General features: G+C 25.3%; 1 protein-coding gene across 3 annotated transcripts in view; it reads right to left on the bottom strand.

The window, feature by feature from the left end:
- LOC136091380 (translin-associated factor X-interacting protein 1-like) overlaps positions 1-23611 on the bottom strand; it is a 54777-nt gene that overhangs the window by 9557 nt on the left and 21609 nt on the right. For all 3 annotated transcript variants that reach the window (XM_065818864.1, XM_065818866.1, XM_065818865.1), the window contains 5 exons: positions 21286-21341; positions 16706-16831; positions 16439-16550; positions 7725-7786; positions 7522-7599 (listed from right to left, as the gene is read on the bottom strand). In XM_065818864.1, coding sequence (XP_065674936.1) covers positions 7522-7599; positions 7725-7786; positions 16439-16550; positions 16706-16831; positions 21286-21341 — 434 coding nt within the window. The remainder of the gene's footprint in view (positions 1-7521; positions 7600-7724; positions 7787-16438; positions 16551-16705; positions 16832-21285; positions 21342-23611) is intronic.

Genomic DNA, 23611 nt, shown 5'->3' with positions numbered 1-23611 from the left:
ATTGATGCTTTGGATTGGCCTGGAAATTCTCTGGATTTAAATCTGATTGAGAATGTATGGGAGCAGCTTAAGGGGGAAATGGCTAAAAGTACAATAACAATGAAGTACAATAACAAAGCAGAAGTTGATTGAAAAACTAATATATGTGTAGAACTACAGTGAACAGCTGCAAACAGCAGTTAAAAAGTGCATTTTGAGTATGCCATGGTGCATACAAAGGATAATTGCAGCAAAGGGACATCATACAAAATATTAGCTATTTAATTCTTTAATGATTTTTTCAAATTATTTTCTATTATTATCTGTTAAATATATATACTTGTTCTTGAAAAAATATTGTTTTTTATATATCCATAGTAAAATGTCGTCAGACTACTCACCTAAACAAACAGTATAAGATATAATAACAACAGCAATGACAACAGCAATGACAACAGCAATGACAACAGCAATGACAACAGCAATGACAACAGCAATAACAACAGCAATGACAACAACAACAACAACAACAACAATAAAATAGTAATAACTAGCAAAACAAAACTAAAATTTTTTTATCGCTTTTTTTATTGCAGCAGTTTAGTAACTATGAATGTCTAACTTTTTTAACTTTGGCTAGTACAAGCAGAACATTCATTAAAATCAGCTATTTGTCTGAGAAAAGATTATACCAATAGTATTGTAATACTTTTGTCATTCCAAAAAAAAGATAATGTGCCTGACATCCTTATCCTTTTTGACTGGTATAGAAAGAGTATTTATTATTATCAGTCTATTAATTATTAAAGCCATCTGAAAAAAGTTATTTTAAGGTTTGTTAAATTTTAGCTCATTTTTTTTTTCATTTGATGTTTTTTTTATTTCTATTATTTTGTAATATATATAACTTACCTAATTTATTTAATAATAATAAATTATACCTAATTTATATAATAAAAGTACTTTTTTAACTCTTTTCTATAATAATTTTCACTCTTTTATAGTTATTAATAAGAAGATTATAATAACAATAACAAAATAACTATTTTTAATTTAAATAATTAAACTTTTGATTTTAAATTAAATGTTTTATTGTTTTTATTGGTAAAATTTTATATTACTCTATATTTATAATTATTCTACATTTATAATAAAAAATCTGTAAAACAGCTTGTCTCATAACATGCAATGAAAAAACATTGTTTGTAATGATTATTACCTATTTACATTTAATATTTTATATTATTTTGTTACAGATAATTGCGGCAATATTTAAATTAATAGTAAATTGTGCAATATTGATATTAAAACACCATCTAAAAAGTTTTAAAAAAAGTCATTATGGACTCATTTGCAATTAAAACATAAAGATAAACACTCATTAGCAAATAAAATAAAAACATTAGAAACTGAAAAAAAAAAAAGAATGTTTTAAACAAGTTTGCACCAAATAGCTAACTCTAAAAGAATACCTCGAAGTGCATTTAAATAGTAATTTTGATCAAATTGAAGAAGAGCTATTGTCTAATGGCTTTATGATGCTTTAAAACCATATAAAACAGTTGCAAATGATCAGTTTTTATAACTGATTATTTGCAAATTTACAAACCATCTTTCAAAATAATTTCAAGTTACATCAGAAAAATTTTTTTCGATGGAGTTGATTCCAAACATCAACATAAGAGTTCAATAAGCAATAAAGTAAATTCTGAATGCCACATTCAAACTTACTGTATATTGTCCAAAGATCAAATATCATATGCTATCACAACTGATATTTTAACTTTGCAAACTAATGACAATTTTATGTCATTTACTGCTCATTGAACAACTGAGATTTTAAAAAAAAAAATTGCTGTACTGAGATGTATTCCATTTAAAATATCTCATACAGGGTGGAATATTTCAGAAGTTTTAATAAACATCTGTAAATATTGGGGTTTAAGCAAAACTCACATTGTTATTAGAGACAACTCAAATAACATGATTTTAGCAACAAAACTGGCTCATTTTGAAAACATTGGCCCCTTTTGCCATACCCTACATTTAGTGGTGCGAAACTTAATATATGAGCAGAGTGGCATCAAAATAATATTGACAAGGTAAATAAAATGTTTGAAATTAAAAAGCTGCAATATTGCTTATGTAATATTAAGATATCCTTATCTAACTTTGGGTTAAGGAAACTGGTGAAAAAGTTGCAAAAACCAATGGCAAAAGCAATATTCACCAAGTATCAAAGCCAAGCCTCAATCTTACCTAATGTGTATGTTAATATACCTATATAATATATGATATACCTATATAATATACCGAATGTAATATATAATGTACCTATATAATATACCTAATTATGTCATACGAATGTAATATATAATATACCTATATAATATACACATCGTATGTCATACGATGTCTAATGTTGTATATACTTGATTGTGAAACAAGATGGGGAGTACATTTTTAAAGTTGGATTGTTTACTGTAGAGTATCCAATACCGGTCAAAAAATCAATATTGGTATTTCGGTATTATAAAAATATAATACAGAAATATCGGTATTAAAACTGGTATTAAATATTTTTAAAGCAAAGTAAATAAATTTAAGAATCAATAAAACTTAAAAAGAATGCAAATTTATTGATCTATTTGGTAGAACCTTTATTTTTATTCCATGAAAGTAACCTTTTAAAAAACAAAGAGCATCCAGAGTTTTGTTGGCCATTCTGCACTGCAACTTGTTTAAAATAATACAGACAGCAGAAAATGCTCTTTCAGATTCAATGGTAGTTGGCTGAATTGTTAAAAAAAGATTATAAACCTGTTGATTATATCACCAGCGTGTTGTGGTTGTTTCCCAACAACCTTATAGTTTATTTGTTTTCAAATGGCCTTGTATATGTCTTTTTTCATTGATTTCTCAGAATTTTTTTCTTTATCAATCTCAACTTCGCTAACCTCAAAGTGAAGAATTTCCTGGGCTCGTTCTTCAACAGCAGTGCTTTGATTTCAAAGTCCCTTCTGATTTACAATGCCCAAAAGTGAATTGAGATTACTCGCTTTTGATGCACGTGGAAAGTTAAAACTTAATAAGTTTGAGTTTCTAATACCATCTTCTAGACTTTTATGCAGATAAGAAATTAAATCAGACAACTGCATTCTTCTTGCAATAATACTTTGTTTTAAAGCACTCATAAACTCTATGCTCAATGATGGCTTAACATCACATAGCTTGTCAAACATAAATGTAAATGCTGCATCCGCAGAAATTAAGTTGGCATCCTTGCAAAAAAGTGATTCAACTGCTAATTTTACCGGCAAAAGTGCTGAGATAGTAGCAGAATCTGTTTCAAAATCAGTTTCTGTAAAGTTTATATTAAGTTTTAAATCTATATCTGATTTTTGAATGCATGACTTTAATTTGTAAAAACATTCAAGCATTACTAATAGGCTATTCCATCTAGTTTTGAAATCTGCAATTAAGAAGTATTCTTTACGAAATTCGAGCTTTACATAGTTCTGTAGTACCTCATTTTTAATGGTTAACATTTGAATATTTGCACAATTTTCCTAACTTTTTGTATAAGGGAACCAATTTAACTATGTGTTATTTCTGTATCTTGTTCTTGTATATCGTAATCCATCACTAATCCTTCCTCGTACGTATTTGAAATAATTTCAAAGGCACCATAGTTTTTGTGCTCTTCGCCATCTGAATATGAGTTGAAGTCTATTGATTCATTCTAACAAAAGGTTCTTTCTTCGGTTGTTTCTTTTTTATATCGAACATCTACAACTGCAATTTGAATTGCATGGGCCAAACACAACTGCTGAGCAGCCAGTATTAATTTGCCTACTTTTTGCATAACTGCTGCACCATTATTTGTTAAACAAACAATATTCTTTTCTAGTGACAAACCATACTGATTCAACTTTTCACTTAAAAGTAAGACACATTTTTCTGCAGTTAAACCTCCATTGATTCGGAGAAGTCCTAAATTTCAAAACTTTGATTCCGAGTGAAGATTCGTGTTTATGTATCACCGGTTCCTTAAGGAAGTTCACTCATCAAAAATAATACGAAAACCTTTTCCATTTAACTTATATTCTGATTACTAACTCTCGAATAGTTTTGCTATAACTAGTGACAATTTTTTTTATAGTCATGGCAGATTTTGGAAGTTTATCACTTAAATCTAATGCTTTTACTGATTTTCCAAGATTATCAAGATGTTATGAAAATTCTGAATGGAAGCCCATCATATTTAAAATATTTAGTAATTTTTGGAGGAGGCGTATCAGATATTGAACTAGATTCACCAAGAGGTTCAATAGCATCTTGTTTTCATAATATTACATCATGCTCTAAATTTAAATGTGTATGAAGGCCGCTTGTTGAGCCACTTGCTGTTTTTATAACTTTAGTGCACTTCTTACACTTTGCACTATGCCTTTTTTCATCTTTGAGAAAGAAAAACCAAACAGAATATTTAAATCTGCCTTTCGAATCTCAATAAACTTTTTAATTTCACTCTCCATCAGCTAAATTAGAATATTATCTCAATTTGTAAATATGTCACATATTTTATCCTCACAATGTTTAAATCAGCCACCTAATGTGACTGATATAAACATTTAATATTTAAATGAAATGAATTTAAATAAGTTTAAACTTAAAAATGTTAATTTTTTAAACTTACAAAAGTTGTTCTTGGTAATTATTTAAAAAAAACTATTAAAGAAATAGGTATATAAAGATTTTATAATTTAAAAATGTGAACTCGTTTTTTATTTTTAAATCCTTGCTGGATAACTAAAAATGTAAAATCAAGAACTCAAGAACTAAAGAATGTATAACGCATTGCTTTAAAGTATATGCACTTATGATTGTTTCAAAAAAGAATAAAAATAACAACCCGTAATTATAAACCTCCTGGGAATTTAAATGATTTTAAAAATGAGTTAAGTAATAATGAGAAGAGTTTCAGCAAAGAGTTGTCAATGAATCAGAGTTAAACAACTTTACTTTTATATATTAGGTTTTTGCTCAAACAAAGAGTTTAAACACTAGAAGAATAAAAAATACTTTAACAATAAGCAACAAATGTTTTCGAATTATCGTACATTTATAATCTGAAATACAACGATGCGATGTTTCAAAAATAATTGCATTTTAATATCTACTTAAATGTTGCAATACTTTAATTAAAACTTTTGTTACAAATCAATTTAAAAAAGTACATGAAGTATACAAATATTGCTAAAAATAATAAACAAAAAAACAACCATTCAAATACCAAAATACCTGTATTTAACCCTTTTAATACCAGTATTCCCGGTCTCCGGTATACCAGTATTGGATTCCCTAGCTTACTGCAACAAAAACAGGCTATTAAACTTGCTGAAGACGACATTGAATTAGAAATTTTCTCTGAATCGAAGGTAAAAAATAAAAAAATAAAAATTTTTATAAGTTCATATTTTAACTTTTTAAAAACCTCCATTCATTAAGTTGATGCCAAGTGACTGGGATCTTATTCCAAAAGTGTATCAATGCTTGGGCCAATAATGCCAGCAAAATATCAGAGAGTGATACTGCCCTAATTTCAGATATCATTCCTTTGACCAAAAAACTCAAGATGGAACTTAACAGTATAACTCACTTAGGAATTGGAACCATGAAAGAAGTTTTACTTATACAAATAGTGCAGAAGTTTTACTTATAACAAATAGCACAGTAAATGTAGAACTTTTTTGTATAAATAAAATAATAAATATGAAATAAATAAGTTATTTGATATAAATTTAGGAATACATAAAAATTAATTTTAATGTTACAAAAAACAACAAGGTACATATTAATATTTTTTTAATTACATTTTAAGTTGGTTGTTTGATTGAGTTATGATTTTTCTTAAAGTTATCTAGAGGGAAAAGACAGTTGTTCAAGTTTTCCAAATATTGAAGAAAATAACCTTTTGGCAGTAGCTACATTACTTGATCCAAGGTAAAAAACTGCAGGTTTATAAAATAAATTTTTTTCCAAAAGAGCTAATTATAAGTTGTTGTACCTCATGATAAGTCAGCTTAATCATGGTAAAATGGATATTCAAGCTGAATCTTCAAAATCAGTTATTGAACAGGTAAATATTTAAACTCAAAAATTTTTTTCTAAACTGTATCGATTATTTACAAAAATGAATATAGATATAGTTTAATTTTAAATCCATATAAGCTTAATAAAATTTGTAATCATTTTGTTATGATTAAAAAGTATTATAGGAATATATTTGAAACTCAATTTAAAACTGAATACGTTTCAAATTGTTTTATAAAGATATGTTTATACTCATTTTTTATATAACTTAAAATTTTAAATTTCAAGGTTTGCAAATCATCATCAGCAAAATCCTTTCAGGACTAAGTTTTAGAAGACAATATATCCGATGATGATGAAAGTGATAGATTCCATCTTAATGAAACTAAATCTGCTAAAATTGAACTCAAGAGGTATATAAAAATGGAGCGAATGGATATTGCGGAAGATCCATTATCATATTGAAACTCTTTGAAAAGTGAGTTACCAATGCTAGCAAACCTGACCAAAGCATATTTACGCACACCCCCAAGCTCAACTACAAGTGAACGGGAGTTTAACACTTCAAAATTAATACAAAACGAACATATTAGATTTAAAATAAAATATCTTGAAACACTTCTTTTTTTAAAATACAATTTAAGAGCATTTTTCTGTAATACATCTTTATGTGGAGCTCCTGGAGATTTTGTACCACCTAATTCAAGCTATTATGATGTATGGGGTCCTAAATCTTCAGACTCAAACAAAGAAACATAGATTTTCTAAAAACGGCTAATTTTTTATTTAACATTGTAAAATTTATATTGTGAAGTATCATATTATAAGTATAAAATTTAAATATGTATTTTAAAATATATTTAAATGAATATGTGTGGCTTTCCTATACTTTTTACCTTTCATAATAGATATATTATTTAACTTTTGCAGCTGGAAAAAAAGACATAAAAACAGTAAAATAAAATGTAATTTAAGAAAAAAATAAAACCTAGCCCCTGCTTATAACCCCTGCTAAAATTATTGTTTAGCAGGGGTTATAATCAAGTCACTTTTGTCTGTTTCAATCGGTCACTTCCTACTTGTAGATGGATTTTCCATGAAGACAATTATCCAAAGCACCATGCAAAATCTATCATAAATTTTTTTTCTCAATATATTCAACAAATTTATTGTGAAAATATATATTAATTTGTATTTACAGAAAATCTTTTAGAAATCTGGAAAAACGAAAAGTTGAAAGAAAATCCGGAATTCTGGAATAAGATAATCTTTGCACATTAAACAGCTTAATATAATGTAGTAACATTAGAGGAACAATGGATAAAAATTTCATTTATTTTCAATGAAAAGGAAAAAAATTACAGCGAAAAAACTTTTATGCTGTTTATAATATTTTTCATGATAATGCTATTAATTAACAATAAAGAAAACTTAATAATAAACAACCTAGGTGTTGCTTTCTCATGTAAAGTATCATATTGAAAATGAAGATCAGTATCTTTTTCATGCACAGCTATGAGAACCCTAAAAATAATTTTTGCAATAAACCAAACAGCAAACCAATTTCATTTTTGAAAAAATTTGATATTTAGAAAATTGATATTTAGAAAATACAGAAACAAAGAAGACAAAGAAAAATAAATAAATACTTATTTTCTGATAACAATGAAGCATAATCTTTTTTCAGCAAGTCAAAAGCAACTTCTAACTCCTGAAAAAAGAAAAAAAACTTTTAAGGTTAACAATCTTAAGTTACTATTCAAAATAACCTACAACCAATTAAAATAAGTTCATGGTTTCAAAATACACCTTGCTAACTTTAAAATTAAATTCAAAGATAAAGCTAAATTTTTGGAAACCAATTATAAAAGTACAACCTTATACAATAAATTTTACAGAAGGTTGCCGTTAGAGAAATTATACATGACTGACCAATCTTGGAGTCCATTTTTTCATGTCAAAATTATTTGGCATCTTAATTTTAAAAAAAAAGCAATAAAAAAAAAAAAGCAAAAAAAATTAGCATTTTTATTTTAAATATTTATACATCAAAAATTTATTTTTAATTGTCAAAAAGTTGTTGTTTAATTTATGAGTTATCTTTAATCTAAATACATGCAAAATTGAAAATAACCAAATATTTATAAAAAGTTTAGTTTGATTAAAAATTTTTTAATTATACTTTTTTTTATAAAAATAATTACTAATCCCTCAAACCTTATTATCCTTTTTTTCTCCATTTCTGGAAATTTTTATCAGACCCTACTTTACCAACCAAAACAATCAGTGTTACTAACCAAAAATATCAGTTACCAACCAAAACAATCAGTGTTACTAACCAAAAATATCAGTTACCAACCAAAACAATCAGTGTTGCCAACCAAAACAATCAGTGTTACCAACCAAAACAATCAGTGTTACCAACCAAAACAATCATTAAATGATTATAGTATTGATTATTCAACTTGTTAATAAAACTCATTAAATGCCGAAGTGACATTAAAGAGCATTGTTTTTTATAACAAAAATAACCAGGATAAATTCTTTTAATTTATAATCCCAAAGGCCTAGGAGGGTCATTATCATTAAGAAGACTTTTTTTTTCTTCTTTCTTTCAACCGTTATTATACAACTCTTATACTCTCTCAATCTTTTAACTCCAAAATACAAACATTAACAAATAAGGCAGCTACATGGAGAACCAAGTTAATTGTGATACTTACAGGGGCATGGTGGGTTTAAACTCTGTACCTCTCTGTATTTCTACGCTTACAAAGTGAGTGGTCTACCACTACACCACTCACAGTGGGCCTGAGCATGCTCAAAAAAAAAATTATTGTACCCAATTTTTTCACATAGTAGGTCTGAAAGGTGTTACTTTTCTCAACTCAAATCTGTTAAAATTAAAATGTTTGAACGAGGGTTTTTGAAAAAAAAGGTATTTTCCTTTTTATGAATTTTTTTATAAAAAAAACAACAACAACAAAAAAAACAAATTTATATACCTTATATAAAAGTAAATATTCATTTCAAATACAAGGAATGCTTACTTTATATACTTTATACAACATATATATATAGTATTTTATTGGTACTATACATTGCAGTAAGAATATTATTATGATATCATTAAAAATAGTTAATAAACTTATTACTATAACTGTTCTATACATCATACTGTCTATACCAACATTTATATAAAGTTATGTAATCTAACAAACCAAGTAAACTTTCATCTAGTCTTATGTCATTATTTTTAAATTTATTTATTACTTTTTAATAGAAAACAAACAAAATAATATTTTAAAAAATGAAACCAAAAGAACACAATGATTTCATAAAACTAGTGTGTCTTCTGTGTCTTTCTAAAGAAAAGAAAGGAAGCCCACAATTTAGGCTTATCAAACCAAGAGAGTATTGTAAAATGAGTATAGATTATGAAAGTATCATAAAAAATCATTGCTGGAAAGAATATAATTTTGGAAATAATAATCTGCCCAAAAAATTATGTCCTTCATGCAGAAGAAAACTAATTGGACTAGAGGAAAAAGATCCCAGATACAAACCATTTAGTTTTCTACCAAAATACGAAAGTAAGTAATATAAAAGTTTAAAAAATTAATGTATTTAATCTCAGATAACTTATACATTATTGTAACCTAGTAAAACACAGTATAGTAGTTATAAAGATTTATCTTTAGGCTTGAACACAAGAGTTATGAGAGGAGCCAGATGCCAATGCTTTATATGTAAAAAAGGTCGTGAAACTATTAATAGTAAAGAAAATAAGACTCACTTAGTGCCAAGTTTCATGCAAGTTAATAAAGAACTAGAAATAAATTTGGAAAGAGACCACCAGAAAGTCAGGCCGATCTGTATGTTCTGCTTTAAAAAAACAGGAAAAGGTTTGTGTCATCCATGCAATAAAACACAGAGAAAGAAAAATTTGTCCAATCTATTACAGGCTGCTTCATCTAAAACTAAAGGTGTAATAATTTCATAATAATATTAATTATAATTTTATTATTTTTATTATATATATTAATTAAAAAGAAAACAATTTTTAATTTATTTTAATAGAAAACTAAAATATTGTCATATATTTTGTAAAATTTTTTTTAGAAAGAGTTGTTTCCTCTACTCTAAAACATATGGCTGGTAAAAGTGACAATAAAATCAAGCTAAAAACTTATGGCCGGAATAAATGTCTGGTTTATTTTACCAATATTGAAATTAAGAAGCCACACTTTGGTTTAGAAAAATTGAAAATGCTGCAAAATAAAATTCATGTTAGGCAAGAATTTAATATATAGTTTTTATTTTATGATTTATAAACCTATAAATTATATTTAAAGTTATAGCAAATCAAATAACTCAAAAATTATTTTTAGCGACAACAAAATGTTAGAAATTGCTAAGTTTCTTAGGTACGAGACCGGAGATAGAAATTCTGTTGCAAGCAACTACAGAGCTGCAAGAGTTACAGAAAACTCATTACTAGTTCCTTTATTCAGTTCTGAACTTTTAAATGTTTTCACAAAAGATAAAGTTGGAAATTCACATGAGGTAGTCTAATGTTTTATGAATGGTTATATATTGATTATTAATTTTATTGATTTAATCAAACAATAATTTTATAGTTTATTGAACAAGAGGTTCCTGGGGTAATTTGCAATGATGTAGAGAAACTGATATCTATGGTAATGAACCACAGGAAAGTACTACCAAATGAGATTGATATTAAAGTGGGAATAGATGGTGGACAAGGCTTTTTAAAGTGTACTGCCTCTATAACATACAAGCCTGATGAAAGAGATCAGGAAACTCCTCAAAAGAGAATAAAATATTCAGAAGGCTATGAAAAAAAAGAATTTAAAGATTCCAGTGTTTTTAAAACCCTTATTCTACCAATTGTACCTCACATGGATGAAAGTTATGTAAACTTAAGAATGCTTATTGAAAAGCTTAATATAGGATCTTTAGACTACTCATTGTCAGAAGATATTAAAGTTCAACTACAAATGGTTGGAAAGCAATGTGCATCTTCTAAACACCCGTGTCCATTCTGTGAAACTGAGATACCTTTGTTGCCTAAAGCTAAGGCAAACACAATCAGTTCTTTGCATCAATGGCACCAAAAATGGTTAGAAAATGGTTCTAAACTTAGTCAGGGCAAAAAATTTCAAAATAGCATTCATCCTCCTCTTGTTACAGGAGATCCTGAGAAAAAAATTGTTGAGATAATAAACATTCCTGGACTACATATTCTACTTGGTATTGTTGACAAAATTATTTCCGAAATCGAAAAAAATATGTTTAAGAACAAAGAAGATGGTTTTAACTTCATGTCAGCCTATCTTAAGTCCATTAATCTTGGCAGAGTATCGTATCAAGGACAACACAGACTTGAAGGAAATGCTTCGAATATATTAAAAAAAAAAGTTGATATTTTAAATAGATTTTTTTGTACACATGGTCTTGGTATTCATGGGGCCAAATATATAAAGGCGCTAATATCTTTCAAAAAGGTTATAGAAGGATGTTTTGGGAAAACATTGTGTAAAACTTAAAAAAATGACATCAAAAAATTCTCAGATGACTACAGAAACTTAGGAGCCAGTGTAACAGTTAAAGTTCATATTGTTGAGCAACATATTGTAGAGTTTATTGACCTTAAAGGGGGCACATTTGGTAAGTGTTTTTTTACAGGAAATATCTATTAGATAATATTGAATATTTAGTTAAATATGGACTATATTTTTGCGAAAACTTTATTTTATATTAAAACAAATTTAAAAAATCTTTAAATTATATTATATAAAAAAATATTTAGGCCTTGGTTATTGGACGGAGCAGGCATTGGAAGCAGTACACCAGGATTTCAAGCAATTTTGGAACCAAAGTCGGGCAGTATCATCCAAATTATTCCAAAACATTAAAGAATACTGTTGCAGCATACAATATTGCACATTTTTAAAGTATATATTAGAGTTATTTATGTAAATTATTTTTAATAAGTACTCAATAAGTCTATTTGGTGTTGTGGATATCGAAGCTTTTTAAATGAATAAACTTAATAAAAACATAAATAAGATGTATAGTTTTTTTTAAATAGTCGATAGCTCTGCAGACTTGATGTAATGTACAAAACATTGTTATATCTGTAATATTATGCACAAATATTCACTAATGACATTTCATATTTTGAGATTTTTCATTTATTATCAATATATGAACAATACTGTTATAGAATTACTAGCTTTAATTATAAATTAATGTTTTTTATTATTGATATTTAAATTCTTCTATTATATCTAAACATTTATGAAATATTAAAGACAACATAGATAGCAATTCATGTTATTTTTTGTGCTTTTTACTGAGAAATTCTTAAAAAAGGAAAATACTTTTTTTTTCAAAAACCCCCATTCAAACATTTTAATTTTAACAGATTTGAGTTGAGAAAAGTAACACCTTTCAGACCTACTATGTGAAAAAATTGGGTACAAAAATTTTTTTTTGAGCATGCTCAGGCCCACTGTGCACTGTCACATTTGACTCTTAGTTATTTACGTATCCATCTACATAACTCAACCTTTCTTAACTAAATTGTTGTGTATTGTTATGAAATTTACCTTTAGAACACAAAAATACAGCAATCTTATGAAATGATTCAGTTGTATTATGGTTGACAAAATATCCACCGATCACTACTAACTAGTTCTCAAGCTTCCACTATTTACAGTTTGAGAAATATGTTCAACAAGTGTTGATTGTTGAGAATTATGTTTAACAGATATTGAATTTCTATTCCACTCTAAATCATTTACAAAAAAATATATTTTTTTAACAGGCAAAAGAAAAAAAAAAAATAAAGATCTTTTAAGATCTGATGAACCAGGTTACCTATTTGTGCATGATTGACACAAAACTCTTGGCAGCCATTACACCAAAGATAATAATGAGAAAGAGCCACAAAACTTTTTTTTTAATAAGAAAATACAAATAAAAATGTATAATATCTAACTTTTGTAAACTTCAAATTATATTAAAAGTTATATTAAGTTTTACTTTTACTTGAAAATCGCATTGCCGCATTATCTCCTTAACTTTAATAATGTATGTCAATGTATTTAAGAAATAATGTCAAAATCTTTTTGAAGTATAGTATGCGAAGTGGTTAGCACACTGCGCTTCCAATGCGCATTGTAGGGATTCAAATTCTTTCGTTTCCACACTTAATTTTTAATTTTTTTCAAATTTTCAAAAAAATAAAATAAAACATTTTTAAAGATCTATAGATATCATATGCATAACATATATAAAGATATTATATATTATAAAAAATAAAAGGGAGAGAATTTTAAAAAAGTTTAAAATTTCTAAAAATATTAAAACATCGGGAGTAATTTGCTGCGCATAAATCATGATAGAGATAGTCATGTTATTAATGTGCTCAGGTTATTGGTTAAGTCTGCGCATTTAACACACATTAAAGAGACAAGTTTCATTCTTCTATGAAAAAAGATTTGACAAAATTTTAATTTCTTCAAAATTAATTAACTTGGATGAGGGTCCTTACTAGCTATGGATGGTCTGAAAAAAATTTAACAAAAACTTAATAAAAAAAATTAAACTCGCCCCCATTTTTTTTAAAGAAGTTTACAATTTCACAAAAAGAATTTATAAAGTATTGAATATTATTTGTTAACTCAAAACAGTCAGTGTGGAATAAATTTAACATGACCCGTATTTTACAGGTTCATGGTAAGTTCATTATTCCACATACTTTTAAGTTTATTTTAACATGCTTTTTTAACTTTTTATATCAACTGAAATTTATTAACACATTTCAAGAAGGTATTCTAAATATTATTCAGACCAGTACTAATACACGAACCGCTGATAAATAGTAATTCCTGCAATGGCTACTGAAACATTTAAAAATGTTTAGAATTAATTGTATTATAAAATATTTTTAAAAATATTTTTAAAAGTTAGACAATATGTATTGTTTATATATATATATATATATATATATATATATATATATATATATATATATATATATATATATATATATATATATATATATATATGTATATATATATATATATATATATATATATATATATATATATATATATATATATATATATGTATATGTATATATATATATATATATATATATATATATATATATATATATATATATCATATATATATATATATATATATATATATATATATATATATATATATATATGTATATATATATGTATATATATATATATATATATATATATATATATATATATATAATAATGTTTCTACCACACGCTATAAAGTATTTACTTAAGGAATAAGTATAAAAATGCTTGATGTGAAATAGACTTACCAAGACCCATGTTTTACAAGAGCAGATAGTCATAAATATTATAATTTTTATATCGACAAATAAATGTTTTTATAATCATTGCCAACATTATCTCGTAACATTGACAACCAACTTTATCTCATTGAATGTCACCTTAACCTCATTGACTGACAATCAACTTAATTTCATTGCATTACATCAGTTGTATCTTATTGTCTGACAACTAGTTGTATATTGTTTTAGGAAAATACAAATGTACACTAGGTATATAAATATTTTTCAACTCTATTAAAGCATATAGTTGAACAGCTGTGTTTAACAATATATCAATTTATGATAACTTTGCAATCAAATAGCAGATAACTTTTTGAGTGTATTATCTTTGTTCTCAATCACTGATGCTCCACTTTATCCAATGTTTGCCTCAAAAAAGTTTGTCTCATTTATTAAACATTTATAAATCCATTTATAAAAAAAATCATAATTTAAAACATCTTTTAAAGTTGGCAGCTCTGACTAAGATTTTGTTTACTGTGACAATTAGTTTCATTAATTAGTTTACTTGTAACTTCAGTAATAATTTACTAGTAACTATGACTAATTTTGTCATAATTTATAATAGTATAATTATTTCTATAGAATGTGCACATTTACCATTATTTATCTAAAAAATACAAATATGAGGCACATTGCAGGAATAGGTACCAAATCCTAAAAAAGTTTTTACCAGATCTAAATAGAAAAAACTCTACAAAAAAAAAAGAAAAAAAAAAGTGAATATCTTCATAAATGGCGGAATTATCGAGTTTTCAGCAAACTTTTGGATAAACCATAGGAACATGTTCCTGAGAAAAATGCATACGAAAATCCATTAATTTGAAAACTTGAAAATAATTATGTTAGTATTGTAAGTTAGCACAAGTATTTTTTTTAAACAACCTCAAAATGTTTATGGTGCTGTGAAAAAAATATTTATATGCTTTTATTATTATTATTATTATTATTATTATTAAATCTGACAAATGAAAATTGTTAATGTTTTGAAAAAAAGAAGCTTATTTCTTGAATTGATGTAAGAAATTATTTGCATTTTTGGCGCATTGGTTTTCAGTGAACTTAAAGCACTTTTTTTTTTATGAATATTCAGTTTATTTAATAACTTTAGGAAAACTTTTGACAATTTTTGTTTATTAGCTGAATTTAGCATTGCGTAATTTATGTATCTAAGTGTTATGAATTTTATTAAAAAATATGCTTATTACATCTAAACTTTTTATAAAGTATTTTTATAAACAAAAGTTTAAAAGATTTAAAAATAACAACTTTTCAACATAGGAAGTCCGAAAATAGAAAATAAGAAGACTTTTTATTCAGTACAAAGACTTAGTTCCTTTTCCATAGTTTTTTAGTAGTCAAAAACAAAACAAAACAGTTTTTTTTTCTCATTAAGAAAATTATTTATCCAAAAAAGAAAAAAAACTAAGGAATTGCGCTAAAGATTTTACAAACTTTAAATTAAAATAAATCATAGTTAAAAATTTATGATTTTATATCAAAGTCTGTGGTGTTATGCAGTCTAAATAGACTAAATAGGGGTATGGGTACAAGGATCAAATCATTATATCATAATCAGATAAGTAAAAAGTTATAAAATTACACAATTTGAAGATAAAACTATTTGAAGCACAAAATTATACAGCTATATTATTTAATGTTATAATAAGGATATACTATTTTTAAGGAACTTTAGTAAGTAAAATTTATATTCATTCAAGTTTCAAAGTTGAAATCAGCAAAAAACAGAACTAAAATTAAAAAAAAGCAAAACTAAAATTAAAAGAAAAATAAGGACTGAAATTAGAAAACAATACTAAAAATAACAAAAAACAGAACTAAAATTATCAACAAACAGAACTTAAATCAAACAAAAAACAGAGCTGAAATCAAACAAAAAAACAAAAAAAAAAAGCTTAAATCAAAGTATACTTTATACTGGACTTCTAGCTTTTCAAAATCTCTTCTAGGGACCACATCTCCATAACTAGCAAGTACTTCTGCCAACTTCTGTGTGTTTTTGTTAAAGTCTTCTCTAACACGACTAAGTAGAATTGTAAAACAAGTATAACTTGTAAAACAAGCTAAACACACTTGTTCACAAATGTTTTACAATCTTTTATTAAAAATTTAAAACAAGAATTGAATTTTTTTTTAGTTGACCAGATCTTTTTTGTCATTTTTTTGAACAAAAATTACCTTAAAGCAATTCTTAAAACTACTGGATCATTCACTTGCTCATCATCTGCATTAACTCCATCAAATGAAAAACTCCTGCTATTTTTTCTCTCTATCAAGTCGTTAAGATCTTGGATTAAAAGTTTTCTGAAAAATTTTTTTTTTTAAATTAAGCATCATTTTTTGGTAAAATTTTACCCAATTTTACCAAAGAATTAACCTTACCTATATACATTAGATAAGAAAATTATATTGCAGTATAAAATTTAAAAATTTTATTTATATAAATAATTATTACATTGTTATTGCAAATCGATTATTGCATTAGCTAATTATTATATAAAAAACCATTATATTCATCTTATATTATATGTATTAATGTTTAGTCATTAAAACTGAAATAAATTTAAACTAATGAAAAGTTTGTTTAATAAAAGTGTATATAGTAGAGAAAGTTTAATAAATATGTTTATTGTGGGAAAACCTTATAACGATAGTTTAAAATGATAAAACTGGAATTGATAACTAATTATTAATTAAATTGATAACTACTTATCAATTTAATTGATAATTCATTATCAAATCAAAAAATTGTTTGACTTTCACCAGACTGTTATTAGACCTTTGCAACTTATTTTTTTTGTAGAATGTTTCTGAAAAGTTAAAAACAAAGAATATAGAGGTTTCTTTGAATAAAAATTAATTTTCTGCAAAAAAAAATCTCACCACAAATTCACAAAGATTTTTTTGTTTTGTTTTATAACTTGAAAAAAAATTCAAGTTCAAATCCAAAAAAACCATTAATTAAAAAAAAAAAAAAGATAATAACTATAGATAAAATATTCGAATATTTTTAATTCCTGATTTTTAAAACATTGAATGATTGTGTTTGAATCCAGCACATTCATGTTGAATTGAAAAAGTCGTTCCAATCATATTAACTTAATATTAACTTAATAAAACAGTTTTTAATGAAGTATTTTCTATAACTATTACCATGATTAATTGAAATTTTAACTTTCCTAAATCATAAAACTTTACAATTTTATAAGTCAGGAAAACACAAAGAGAGGGGAGAATTCTAAAGCATAAAAAAAGTTTTTCAAACATGAACAAACAAATACAATAAAGAGATGAAACAAATTGTTGAATGAAGAGTTATGCAAAATTGAGTTTTAATAAATAGAGCAAAAGATGATTGTTTAAGCATTGACCATAATAGTATTTGTAAAAAAGAGTGAGAGATGCAACCTTATGAGATGCAACTTTATGACAATAGGATAGTGAGAGATGCATTTTTATGACAATGGAACAGAGAGTCAAGCTTAGCAGATAGAGTCCGATTATATTTTCAGAAACTTTCTGTTTTAGCCTAGATGGAAAGGAGCATTATTAGAAGAACCAGCCCAAATGTGCTTTATTATAAATATCATATCAGATTTACGTGAATAAAAACTTAGGCAAAATTTCTTAAGTTTTTATTCATGTAAAGCTGATCAATTACTGAGTAAAAGCAATTGCTCATTTTTATTCACCCAATTTACAGAACTATTAAGATGTGGAGAACAACTGCCATCATTAATAAAAACAATTCCAATTTGTTAAACACAGCTATTTTTTGGTTACTAGAATTTATCTTATCATTATTTTTATCTATTAAAGGATAGCTTTTTTCAAAGTTATATAATTTATTATTTACCTAATTAAAAAATTTGCTAATATTATTTTCTTTGAATATCTTAAGCTTAAATTTTATTTTGTAAGTGGAGCTTCTTTGCATTTGTGTATTTATTGTATTTACTAATGTATTTATTGTTTGGTGTTTTGTGTGCAACGCTTATAGTAATCCATGATCTTTTCCATAAAAATTTTTTCTATAAACCTAGGCTAGTGATTTCTTTATTTAAAAAGTTGCTTTTTTCTAATAGAAATATATTGACCAATACCATTGCAAAAATGATTGAAGAAAATGTTTTCATAAATAATCTACAACATTGAAAATACAAGCAAACTCTAAGTTCAATAGATATTATAAGACTAAAAATGATCAATATCGGTATTACAGAAATCATAAAAAGACACTGGTTTCTCTTATTTCTGTATTTCTTCTGTAAGTCTTATTTCTGTAGAGGACACTCTACAGAAATAAAATAGGGAAATATTATTTAAAAATAAAAGATCAAGACAAGAGAAATATTGTTTGCACAAGTGGGTTCATGAACAAATTGCTACAAACCAGGTAATAGATAAGTCACATTAATTATGGATACAGTGGAGTATGGCAGGTGATTAAACAAAAATTATGACAAAAAAATTAAGTCTATGGAGACAATACCAATATCAGCATCTGTTTAAGTATTTTGAACTTGATTAAATTTAGTAATATTTATATGGTAAATGACAACTACTCTGCCAATTTTAATGCAATCTTTACATTAGATTGAGTAATCATTTGGACAAACAATAGCGTTATGAAATTTACTGCTGTAAAATGTTTTGCAAACAAAAATTATGACAAGTTTGGTTGATTAGAAACAAGATTATTTGCAAAGCTTCTTGTATTGAAAAGATAAACAGAATTTTTAAAAGATAGAGTTGGGGAAACTTTGTAATCAGTTTAAAAATGTTTTAATTTTAAATTAATTGAACTATTTTTTCTGTAGAAATTGCTTTGCTTTGATTACTTTGATTACATATAAATAAAACACAACTACAATGTGACGAATGTGCAAGTTTTAAAACACAATGACAACTATGATTTACTTTTAGGTGGTTAAAATGTGGTTAATTACTGTTTTATAATTTTAACAACTCTGTCCTTTCATAAGCCACAATAATACAGCAAGGATTCTGAACTTTCTAAATTTTTTTTTTACACTTATCTATTAACAGCAGAGCTTTGTAACATGAGATAATTAAAAATCTCATTCCATTATAAATAAATTTTTAATGGAATGATTAATTTTATTAATTTAAAAAGTATAATAACAAAAAAGTCTAAATAATAAAATAGATTAAAGTTTTTCAATGACAACAAACAGTGTCCACTCTATTAAATTTTGCGGCAGCTAGCCTATGTACACATTTTATGTCAATTGGTTTGATAGAAAACTTTATTCATTAATCAAATTTATCTAGATTTTTAGATTATTTCAGCCAGTTTTTATTTTGAAACAATCTTTTAAGTTCAGACAAAAAAATCTGAAACTATCATAATTCTAGCACATTAGCAGGATTAGGCACTTTTGGTACAAACTCAATAGTTTGTGATTTTAGATCTTATCTTTACGTGAATGTGATAAAGGAAGATCAGGCCAGAAAATGGTACTGTTGTTTTTTATGACATTTTTCCATAAATTTCTCTAATATGATAAGACATTTTGAAATAAACACATTTTAATTGACTGCTTGGCCTGACAGAGCTATGTAACGCAGGAAAGTTGTTTTTTTCAAGAATGTAATCCAAAAAAGTGATTTTGGTTAGAATTTGTCTTTTCTCAATAACCTTACATCATTTGATGGTGCATTTATTTCAGAAAAGTAGAACCATTTCCAGAAATATTGTTGTTGCTTAAATAAAAATACAATTTAACGTCAATAAAAATAATTTTTTTCAAAAAAATTCCAAATAGTCAGCAGCATTTCAAATAAACAGCAGCTTCTTTAGCAACTTCTTTGCCTCTGTGTTTTTTAAGGTGTTTTAGTTTTTTTATGATATGGAATACTAGTGCTTTTTTTTTTTGCATTTCCAATACTTTCAATTTTTTTTTTGATATATTGCTCTCCTTTCTTTTTAGTATTTTTTAGTTTAGAAAAAGATTTACAATAAAGTTTTTATTCTCATCTGGATGCCCATCTAAAAATCTGTACACTTGTTTTCTAAGTGAATCTTTGACATAAATCAACTTATCATTTTTAAATAAAACTAAATAAAATAAAAAAATGATTAATACATACAAAGAGTTAAATTTGTAACTAAATTGGAATGATTGCAAGTATATTAAATTATTCCTTCATATTTCTATAATTGAAAAAACTTTGTCCAGATTTTTAGTAATCACAAATTATCTTTCTGCCTGCAAAATTACCTAGAGTTAGAAATATTATAGTTTGGTATTCAGAAAACTACAATAGTTTAAAAATATTATTTTAATAGACTAGTAATATATATATATATATATATATATATATATATATATATATATATATATATATATATATATATATATATATATATATATATATACATATATATGTATATATAATGTATATATATATATATATACATATATATATATATATATATATATATATATATATATATATATATATATATATATATATATACATATATATATATATACATATATATATATATATATATATATATATATATATATATATATATATATATATATATATGTATATGTATATATATATATATATATATATATATGTATATATATATATATGTATATTTATATGTGTATATATATATATATATATATATATATATATATATATATATATATATATATATATATATATACATATATACTATACAATTTCAAGTATAACACTATTAATAGTTTATTTTTCACCTTGCATCACTTTCTTCTCTGTACTTTTCATATTGAATGGCAATATCTTCTTGACACTAAAATTTGTATTTTGTTTCAAAATTTATGTTTTAATTAATAGTTACAATAAAATTAAAACACATTTAGTAATCTACTTGAAGTTATCTAAAATTTGTATTTTGTTTCAAAATTTATGTTTTAATTAATAGTTATAATAAAATTAAAACACATTTAGTAATCTACTTGAAGTTATCTAAAATTTATTTTTAAGAAAACTCTAAGAAAACTTTCTCACAGAAACTTCTTGCTTATAAAACTTTAAGAGAGCTTTCTTTTTCATGGAAACTTCTTGCTTACAATGCTTTAAGAGAACTATCTTTCTCATGGAAACTTTTAGCTTACTAAACTTAAAATAATTTCTTAAACTTGTTTACTTAAAAAATCTCAAACTTGCATACTTATATTAATCTTAAATTAACGTAGTTTAACTAATCAGTTTAAACTTGCTAACTTAAAGCAGAGGTGGAAAAAGTAACAAATTTTGTACTCAAGTAAAAGTACTGTTGATTGAGTGAAACTTTACTAAAGTATAAGTTAATGTTACCAGTAGAAAAGTTTACTCAAGTAAAAGTACTGTCGATTGAAATTTTACTAAAGTTGATTGAAATTTTACTAAAGTATAAGTTAATGTTACCAGTAGAAAAGTTTACTCAAGTAAAAGTATTGTTGATTGAGTGAAATTTTACTAAAGTATAAGTTAATGTTACCAGTAGAAAAGTTTACTCAAGTAAAAGTACTGTTGATTGAGTGAAATTTTACTAAAGTATAAGTTAATGTTACCAGCAGAAAAGTTTACTCAAGTAAAAGTACTGTTGATTGAGTGAAATTTTACTAAAGTATAAGTTAATGTTACCAGCAGAAAAGTTTACTCAAGTAAAAGTACTGTTGATTGAGTGAAATTTTACTAAAGTATAAGTTAATGTTACCAGTAGAAAAGTTTACTCAAGTAAAAGTACTGTTGATTGAGTGAAATTTTACTAAAGTATAAGTTAATGTTACCAGTAGAAAAGTTTACTCAAGTAAAAGTACTGTTGATTGAGTGAAATTTTACTAAAGTATAAGTTAATGTTACCAGTAGAAAAGTTTACTCAAGTAAAAGTACTGTTGATTGAGTGAAATTTTACTAAAGTATAAGTTAATGTTACCAGTAGAAAAGTTTACTCAAGTAAAAGTACTGTTGATTGAGTGAAATTTTACTAAAGTATAAGTTAATGTTACCAGTAGAAAAGTTTACTCAAGTAAAAGTACTGTTGATTGAGTGAAATTTTACTAAAGTATAAGTTAATGTTACCAGTAGAAAAGTTTACTCAAGTAAAAGTACTGTTGATTGAGTGAAATTTTACTAAAGTATAAGTTAATGTTACCAGTAGAAAAGTTTACTCAAGTAAAAGTACTGTTGATTGAGTGAAATTTTACTAAAGTATAAGTTAATGTTACCAGTAGAAAAGTTTACTCAAGTAAAAGTACTGTTGATTGAGTGAAATTTTACTAAAGTATAAGTTAATGTTACCAGTAGAAAAGTTTACTCAAGTAAAAGTACTGTTGATTGAGTGAAATTTTACTAAAGTATAAGTTAATGTTACCAGTAGAAAAGTTTACTCAAGTAAAAGTACTGTTGATTGAGTGAAATTTTACTAAAGTATAAGTTAATGTTACCAGTAGAAAAGTTTACTCAAGTAAAAGTACTGTTGATTGAGTGAAATTTTACTAAAGTATAAGTTAATGTTACCAGCAGAAAAGTTTACTCAAGTAAAAGTACTGTTGATTGAGTGAAATTTTACTAAAGTATAAGTTAATGTTACCAGCAGAAAAGTTTACTCAAGTAAAAGTACTGTTGATTGAGTGAAATTTTACTAAAGTATAAGTTAATGTTACCAGTAGAAAAGTTTACTCAAGTAAAAGTACTGTTGATTGAGTGAAATTTTACTAAAGTATAAGTTAATGTTACCAGTAGAAAAGTTTACTCAAGTAAAAGTACTGTTGATTGAGTGAAATTTTACTAAAGTATAAGTTAATGTTACCAGTAGAAAAGTTTACTCAAGTAAAAGTACTGTTGATTGAGTGAAATTTTACTAAAGTATAAGTTAATGTTACCAGCAGAAAAGTTTACTCAAGTAAAAGTACTGTTGATTGAGTGAAATTTTACTAAAGTATAAGTTAATGTTACCAGCAGAAAAGTTTACTCAAGTAAAAGTACTGTTGATTGAGTGAAATTTTACTAAAGTATAAGTTAATGTTACCAGTAGAAAAGTTTACTCAAGTAAAAGTACTGTTGATTGAGTGAAAT

This window comes from Hydra vulgaris, chromosome 15 (genome assembly GCF_038396675.1).
Source record: "Hydra vulgaris chromosome 15, alternate assembly HydraT2T_AEP".
Lineage (NCBI taxonomy): Eukaryota > Metazoa > Cnidaria > Hydrozoa > Anthoathecata > Hydridae > Hydra > Hydra vulgaris.
This window is presented reverse-complemented; position numbering and strand designations above follow the sequence as displayed.